The sequence below is a fragment of the Spea bombifrons genome, chromosome 12, assembly GCF_027358695.1.
Source record: "Spea bombifrons isolate aSpeBom1 chromosome 12, aSpeBom1.2.pri, whole genome shotgun sequence".
Taxonomy (NCBI): Eukaryota; Metazoa; Chordata; class Amphibia; order Anura; family Pelobatidae; genus Spea; species Spea bombifrons.
This window is the reverse complement of record NC_071098.1, coordinates 27,108,406-27,117,406: the sequence shown is the minus strand read 5'-3', so window position 1 is coordinate 27,117,406 and position 9,001 is coordinate 27,108,406. Positions and strand designations below refer to the sequence as shown.

Sequence of the window (9,001 nt, the reverse complement as noted above, 5' to 3'; positions counted from 1 at the left end):
AGATGTGAGAAGAAATTACAAGGGAAAGGCCGGAAGCTAGCAGAGCAAAGCTGCGACTCCGGTTCTTCTAGAGGAACAAAGGAATGGATTTGTGTTCTGTCCTGGAATATATTTAACCCCAATGGCAGGCCAAAGAAGTCAACGTTGTGGTCGGCCTAAACAGTGGCTTATATACTCCAAACTCAGGACGGCGCCGCCTGGAGCCCCCTCAGCACCGATGTCCTTTCTACCGGGCGTCGTAATATGATGTTATATCCTGGCTCTCCGTAGTGTTAGTGGAGGTCCTTCTTTTAACCGGCCCGTTCATTAGTGGCGTTATACCCAATAGAACCATCAGGCTTCCTAATATGCGACAGAGGGCCTGCCACCCACCTGGGCCCACCACCCTAACCCCAGGCCTAGTCATCCTAGGCCAGAATATGAATTATTTGATATATTCGTTATTAGACGCGGATTAGCTCTGGGTAATGGAGGAGATAAAAAAAAACACATCTTCTGAGACAAAACAAAATTCTAGATAACAATTATATTAATAGAAAAGCGCTATGAATGGTTTTGATAAATACAGTTATGGTCCTAACTTCCTTGGTGGTGACATCTTCTTGAACTCAAGTTCTTTAAGAGAATTAGCATGCAATATACAGTATGACCTTTGTATGTCATCTATTATGAATAACACATAGGATACATCTTCGTGGGTAAACAAGAATTGCCATATGCAGGTCTTACTGGAATATCTTTAGGGTTAATGAAGACTGTCCTGTTTGGTCTTTGACCTCATATGTTTATGAATAGTTTCCCGTGCTCTACACAATCATTATTACCTCAACTGAAATTGCTCACCTAATTATGTTCTTAATCTGCGTTTGTTCCTTCAGTTTCCGGGCTCACAGAAGCACTTTAATTGAACCAAGTACGCTCTTGTTGAAGAAGCATCATTAAGATAAAGGGCCTTAATGGAAAGATGACTTCCAATTAATTCACTTTAGCTCATCTTCCTCGCTCTTCTGCAGAATCCTAGTGAAGGGCATGTAGGGCTTTTAGCCAGAACAAAGATGATGGAATAAGGTGAAGAAACATGTGAACCTTTTTTTCGGTCACTGTGGACCTCATCGTATTATGCGCAACTCTTGGCTTGTAAATTCTAGGAAAAGTTTGGAAAAAGTACAGCTAAAGAGTTTGTTTGGCCATTCACCATTTACCGTTCTTGAGTAACTAAGGAATTGTACTGCGATCTGTGGTTCTGGACTCTCTAGAGCCTACCTACTAACAATGCCTAGCTCTCCTTGGGTACATACCTCAATGATATTAAGGAGATCCACCACTGAAGGCATTATATGACCCTAAACTGGCCGCGTATTATGGTCTCAGCGGATTCATGGTCATCCAAATCCTCATGGTGTGTTACAGTATGGTAAAGTCCTACTTCATGGTCAGAAGCAGAAGCCTTGTGATCTTCATTAAAGATGACGTGACCTATATATATTTTCCTCCATATCTCCATGTCTCCTTCCAGAATGTCATATCATTCTTCTCTCTGTGTTCTCATTCAGCCGTTATTCAATTATATTTAATCTTCCAATTTTTTAGTCAACAACAATGAAATCAATGCCTTATAGGTTTTTTTATATACTTTATAAATTTGTCTAAGAATGAATAATTGTTATTTATACCACACATTGTTGCTTGAAGTACTTTTCGTCGATGTCTTGAGAACAACAGGTACTTTCTCATGGGCACTTCAGGGGCCATCCAGTCCATTTTTTCTATACTGTTGTTTTTTTTTTTTGGGGACTAATCGATCCTACTTAAATACTAAAGTCACTTATAAAAGCCTGTCCAATTTGGTGAAGCCACTTACCGTCTGTTCTTCTAAATACAAAATCAAAGCACTAAAGACAAAGAGATGTCTCGGATCTTTTTTTTTCTTTTGGTAGAACGTAACGAAGACAATTAATGGAGAATTGTCCTCCTACAACGATCTTCAAAATGCACTTTTTTTTTTAATCTCGTATATTGTGCGTTTCTCCTAGCCCTCTAAGCTTTTCTAACCGTTTCTTGATCTAATAATCAATTATCAAATTTGCACCGAAGTTCTACGTCGTTGGGAATCGCAACTTTAAAGAGCATCAAGTTGCTGGCGTTAGGAGTCTTGTGGCCATCAAGGTTCTTCCTATGATATCATGTGGATTTGTTCCTTCCAACATAACATTTATCAGTCTTGTCCAGCAAACTATTCTGTTCTTAAGACTATTCTGTTCTAAAGTCATTATTTAGAAGACCAGTAGACTGTAGAACGGAACAAAGCAAAGCTTCCACTTTCCCCATCATTATAAACTTGGGTTATTAGGAAAAAAACAAAAACTTGAAATTAGAACTTATTTTCTATCCCTTAAAAATGTCTAAAAATATTGTCTGCATTCCGAGGGTCTTTGCGAGTATATGTCAAAATCTCAATTACCGGAATTTTTTTTTAAATTCCGGTTTTGTAAATACGCCTTAGTGAATAAGGAAAATGTAAGGAAAAATAAAAAATAAATTTTTTCAATGCTCTTTTTGGCATGCAAATATATTAATAAAATAACCGGAATTAATCAGTTGACCAAAGCTAATGTAAAAAAAAAAAAAAAAAAAATAATAATAAAAAAAATAGAGTGTGTAGAGTGAAGAGAAACATTAATATGACTTATAGTCAACTTAAACCCGGTGACATAATGTAAAAGTCAATTATAGGTAATTATGGCTATCAAGCTAATTTTCCTGTTGAAATGGAAAATAATAGCACTCACCTAATCGTAAACCTACTTGCGTATTTGTCTTTAATGCCCTCCTTTCTTCCACCCCCCCCCCTTCCCGATAATGATAAAGATTAGGAGGGCTGGCGTTTTTTAACTCCCTCCAGACATATATATAAATCCCACCAAGTCTATTGAGACTTCCGACAGTGAAGCTTGCCAGGTCCTACCATCACACCTGTCATCCAAGAACCGCAAAAACCTAAGAATACGACAAAGCAAGCTTTTTTTAAATATTATATTTTTTATTTGAAAGGAACGTAAGCGACTCTTGACGTTAAGGTAAGCTTAATTCAGAACGTTTTAGCATTTGTAATATTTCAAGAGTTTTTATATTTTATTATTGGTTTGTTTATACGTCATGTCTTCGTTGATAATATTTGAAGAATCTGAAATGAAAGAATGTGAATTTGTGATGACGGTAATATTATTGTGCAAAATTGTAATTTTTTTGGGGGGGAAAAGCAAAGAATGAATATTAAAGCAGCAACTGGTTATAATAGAATTTTATTGTTCTTAAGCTTAGAAGGGATTTTATTGAGTATTAAAAGGAAAGACATGGTCCCAACATTTTATTATGTACTTAAAAAAAAAAAATATATATATATATATATATATAAAAAATATATATATATATATATATATATATATATATATATATAAATATATATATATATATATATATATATATATTATATTTAAAAATAAAAATAAATATATATATATATAAATATATATATATATATATATATATATATAGTTAATTTATCGCACAGCGGTCGATAAAATAACTAGAAAGTATATAGTAAAACCTGGAACTCTTGCTTTTGTGTTTGTTAAAGAATAAAGTCTAGAAAAGCCCTCTAAAAAGGTCTTTCCATTAACAAAGGGGACTGTATTAGCAGTATTTATTGTTCTGCGTTATAGATTATGATGGCGCTATATCCAAATATTAATAATAATTATAAGAGAAATTTAATAACATTCTTCTGTGTATATATATATATATATATATATATATATATATAATAAATACGTACATGGAAACTTTTGAAATATTAACCCTTTGATAGCCCATTGTGAATATTCAATGTGACTCAATTGTGTTGCCCACATGGCTCCTCATGGAAACCATGACTTGTCATTACGTAAAGATACACTTAATTTCGTCACCTGTGTTCAAGCAGGGAAAGCTTCAGCTTTCGTCAGTAATGGTTGGCTGATGTAACACAATTTTCAGAAGATGCTTTTTATCTAAAATAATTTTTGGGTATTGTATTTGCGCGTTGCTAATTTTCCCATATATGCTGACACTCACTCGTGTTACCTGATCGAAGATGACGGTAGGAGGCAGACTGGATTGTCACTTGTTTAACGGGGAACATCCATGTTTTCTGATTTAGTATGGGGAATAAGGCTTAGCAAGCGACTTCATTGGCACTGTCATCAACAATTTATTCTGCCACGGTACAGATCTCTGGTGAGACTTCATTGGCACTGTCATCAACAATTTATTCTGCCACGGTACAGATCTCTGGTGAGATCTCATCTAGAGTATTGGGTACTGTTCCGGAGAAGCCATCTCCAGAAGGAGGTTGACACATTGGAGAACCTTCCGAGGAGGACAATTAAAGTAGGATAAGATGTATCAGGAAAGACTAAGGGATCTCAGTAAGTCCATCTTGGAAGAGAGAAGAGGAAACAACTAAATACTTAAAGGGATTTAACAAAGTCGGGGAGGGATCTTAAATGAAGAGAAATAGTAAAATAGGAGGTCATAGTTGAAAACTAGAGGGTCAGAGGCTTAGATGGAGTGTAAAGAAGCTTTACTTTGCTGTGAGGGTGGTAGATGGATAAAGGTAGGTAGATAAATGGAACTTTCTCCCAGCAGATGTGATAGATGCTAATACAGTGAGGGAATTGAAACATACGTGGGATAGGCATCTGAGAGGAGACCAAAGGCTGATTATGGTTTGAGTCTTGACATTCGGGAAACGGGCAGACTAGACGGGCCAAATGGTTCTTGTCTGCCAGCAATTTCTATGTCTCAATGTAACAATCCTCACCGCGTGGCCCATCTGAACAAGAGACTTCTAAACTCTCAAAGGCTTCTATGGCTTCTATAGATTTCTTCGTTGGCCCAATAAAAGGTATCACCTTCAACTGAAGACGCCTTCTCCTCTCGGACGGATACGGCCAGATCCATTTTCCTTCTTATTGTCTGTTTTATTTTTTATTTAGATGAGGAATTCCGGGGCCCTGCTGTGCGTCTCTCTGATTCTCTGTGGTTTGGTAACAGAATGTTTTGGCTACACTATAATGGTGAGAAACAAAGTACTGGACTCGTGTGAACGATCTGCTCTTATACATACCTCGATAAAGCAAAGTCGGAGTAAAAAGTGCATTGTAAACCTTTAAAGGAATAATAAAAACTCATGACAATCACTCTTAGGCGGGTACAATTCTTTTTCCATTCTTCACGCTAAATTCCATTACTTAGAAGACATTAAGGTCCCAGCTTATGCCTCCTGCTCATAGACCAACAAGTGTAACCAAATGCAAACATCTGAAAAATGTCAGAAAAATGTAAAAATTTCCCCCTGAAATATAGATCTTTTTTTTTTATAGAAATAGCACAGATCCATTGAGGGTTTTTACAATCCCAATGGATCTAATAGTTCAAGTAGACCTAATCGTATCTATAGTAGGTTATCTACTTGCTAGATCATGGATCAGTTGCACAGCAATGAACGCATCCTTCTGGTCTCCGGTTAAATACAAGATCAAAGGTTCTATGATTACATGGAAGGTAATAGTTCAAGGCCCTCGAAAAACCGTAAAAAGGGGATCCCTAACCCATGCAAGTGTAATAAAAGGGCTTAAAGTTATTTATAATCTTCTACTCTGAACAATTGCATGTTTGCAACATACTAATATACAGTAACTAGTGTACAAATGGCGGCTTTTAATCATCACTTAATAAAGGAAGGCGCCCCAATTACACATATATATAGCCTCCAGAAAAGAAGTCATGAGACTTCCTGAGGACCAGAAGACCTCTACAGACCTAAAAGTCACAATAATGTGCAAATAAACACAAGTGGAATTTTTTTTACAGTTCTCCATCTAAATATTGTCTTCTAAAGGTCACAAAGTCACAAAAAGCCTCTTTGGCCATGTCATACGCGCTTGTCATGGACGTTTACTATTCCTTTAATCCACAGAACCTCTCCATCGCTTCATCATTGCATCTCCTACAGGTTCCCGTATTAAATATCCAGCATCTAACCTCAAAGTGTTTTCACGCGCCATCATACGTGTTTCTGTTTGCCCTGAATATGGCATCGCCTGACGATATTCTTTTTGCTCTTCTCTTTTTTCCCCTCCTGTGTTTCCCTCACTTTTTTTTTTTAGCCTAAAGATAAAAGAGGATGGACTCTGAACAGTGCTGGTTACCTACTGGGGCCTCGTAAGTATTGGGTCAACAAACGTGTGATTATCTGCCTAGCTATAGACGCTGTCTTACAAAACTCTATAGAACCCAACAATAGGTTAGAGATGACAAAATGGGGAGGAATAATCATGAAAACCCTGAGAAAAGGGAATTAATTTCTCCATGGCTTACATATACCATTGCAGGTAAGCAGATAGGCTTCAGTAGACTTTCTCCACGGTCTAATAATTTCACGCATTTATCATTTACTTTGTTCTGCTGTCTCTCTCTCTCTATATATATACATTGTGTCATTAGACATTCTATTTAGTACATACATCATTATCTCATGGTGAGGAAGTATTGAGACAGAGGCAGTCAATAAAAGCGTAATGGGACTATGTGTGGGCCGACACTTATTACGTTAAAGAGGATAGAAAATTACACAATGGCCAAGTCAATCATAGTCAATCCGCTAATATCATCCTGATTATCAGGAACGTCTTTTCAAAACATACTTCGTCGTCTCATACACGCATAATTGTAGGTGATGTTTAAGTAATGGTTTCAGATCATTTCCTATTTAATTACGTTTTGACCAGATGCACATAGAACCCTGACTGATAAAGGAAATGTAGCTGGGAAAAGGGAGGCAACAGAAGAGACGTACAAGCTGGGGCGAGAGACATTTGGTAAGTGAGGTCCTTCTTACTACCGTACGTCCGCTGTCATACATGTCGAACTAAAGGGTGTGAAGCTGGGTGGTAAAGCTTCTGTAGCCGCTTTAGGAGGACACTTCAGGCCACCAACATCCACAAGTCCTTAACATATACCTACATAGCCATTCAAATATAGAAGTTTCAGGTCTTTCCACACGTTGGTATTGGAAGAGAACGTCTCAAGATCCATGCATGCCATCACCAGAGGCCATCTTGAAAAGACAGGCCATCTAGTCAAGATGATTGATGTAAAAGTGCGCCAAGGATAACGAAAGCCCTTTAAGATGAAACTAATGTTCCTTTTCCTAAAGACTGGCAAGGGGCAGATTTAGGGACGTCAGGCGGACACTTCAGTGGATTTTAGGTACATGCAATTGGTTTCAATTTCTATATCAATGTTCCTCTAGATCTCTTGTTATGAGGAGTTGTGGTTCAGCCAAGAGGTGGCTTGAACATAATGAAGCCATATGAAGAGGATTGTACTGGGATGCCAAATGGACCCTGGCACGTTAAGGACAGTAGCCACCATGCAGAAGCTGGCACCATACATGCAATTATGTTGCAATGGCCATTACAGTTGGTGAAAGGGACTTTGTGAGTGGCCCATGAGACATTTGCTTGGTCCATGCTTGATTAGTAATTCCCAGACACATGGGGCTGGGCACTTTGCTAACATTATTTAAAGTGAACTGACTACCTACGCAACTTTTTATTGTAAACTTTATAAGGGTTCCAAGCAACTTGTAATTAGCATACTCTTTTCATAGTCGGTTCTAATAAGTCGTGTTACGAGGAAAATAAATCTGAATTATTTTGTTATTTAGGTCCTCAGGTCCATTCTCTGGATGAAAACACAGTTCAAACCGTACTAGACTTCCTTTCTTACTTACACCTAAAAGGTGAGGATTAATAACTCTTTCGACTACGCCTTGGTTACATTACATATTAACCTATAGATATCGGTACTTGGCAGAAAAGATAATACTGAATAGCAGTGGGGCGTCACAGATCTTTGAATGATAAATGGAGAAAATCTAATTATAAATGTTATAAACGGGGGGGGGTGTATTATATAGGGTGAGTACTGGTGCTGAGATTGGGCGAAGGAATGGGTAAAAGGGGCAAGAATGAAGATAGAGTAAGGGTATTTAAACATACATGGGACAGGCGTATAGCAAAATGGGAAAGGATACTTAGAGAGAGAACTTTGTAATGAGAAGGAGGGGAAAATATGAAGACAGAGAAACTGATGGGATGGGGAGGGTAGAATGGAACATAACATTTAATTAAATAATGAAAACAAGAAGGGGGTGGGGAGTATAGAAAAAAACCCACCAGAGTCCAAAAATACCATAAGGTGACCCAATACCAGTATAGAGCTGTATCCAATTAACTGTAGAAGAGAAAGAGCAAATTTGGTAATAACGATACTTTTATTGGCTGATGTATAATCCATTACAAGTGAAGAAGAGACCTAGATAATCTTGGAAGCCCGACATCAATTGTTCTTCACTTAATAAAGGTGTCATTATTACCAAATGTACTGGGACCTACTGTTTCTAACGGACCATCTGCACCATCCATCATTAAAAATAATAAAAAATGTGCTCTTTCTTTGCAGAACTCGGAGCGTTGGATCATTTGGCCGTTCTTATCTCTGAAGAATCCGCACAACAATAGTGCAGCATGTGGCGTACATCCCAATGTATAGCCTGTACATAGCGCGGACGTACAGAGCCACAGACACAAGACGAAGAGCCACAAAGAATCCAAGAAGATTGACAATTGACAAAATTGTTACTGTTCTACAAAGCCAATGTCTCCCCAAGCTTGACTCGGAAACATTTCAACGCATTCTTTTTTGTAATTCCAATTGTTTTACATTCTAACATTGTCTACAAACATTTCCTAACCTAAATTGTGTTAAAAAAAAATTGACCAACATGACTGCACCGATGTTAAGCTCAAAGGAAACATGTAAACAGATCCCAACTCAATAAATCTAGAGAAATTTATTGCATAATGACTTTTACGGTGAGGTCATCTACGATGGT

General features: G+C 37.5%; 1 protein-coding gene across 2 annotated transcripts; it reads left to right on the top strand.

Moving 5' to 3' along the window:
- Positions 1 to 2,953: 2,953 nt before the first annotated feature.
- On the top strand, positions 2,954 to 9,001 carry LOC128470157 (galanin peptides-like). Of its 2 annotated transcripts, none has more exons than XM_053451985.1 (6): positions 2,954 to 3,077; positions 5,037 to 5,117; positions 6,210 to 6,264; positions 6,831 to 6,920; positions 7,772 to 7,846; positions 8,569 to 9,001. In XM_053451985.1, exons 2-6 carry the CDS (start codon positions 5,037 to 5,039, stop codon positions 8,625 to 8,627), a joined length of 360 nt encoding a protein of 119 aa, XP_053307960.1. In that variant the 5' UTR covers positions 2,954 to 3,077; the 3' UTR covers positions 8,628 to 9,001. The 2 variants fall into 2 exon arrangements, with proteins under 2 accessions (XP_053307960.1, XP_053307961.1); XM_053451986.1 differs by lacking the exon at positions 2,954 to 3,077 and adding an exon at positions 4,840 to 4,945.

Excerpts from the sequence above, each read along its gene's own strand:
- LOC128470157 (XM_053451985.1), top strand. The coding sequence starts at position 5,037 with ATGAGGAATTCCGGGGCCCTGCTGTGCGTCTCTCTGATTCTCTGTGGT. Across the intron at positions 5,118-6,209 it reads GTTTTGGCTACACTATAATG|CCTAAAGATAAAAGAGGATG; the intron begins GTGAGAAACAAA and ends TTTTTTTTTTAG. Across the intron at positions 7,847-8,568 it reads TTCTTACTTACACCTAAAAG|AACTCGGAGCGTTGGATCAT; the intron begins GTGAGGATTAAT and ends CTTTCTTTGCAG.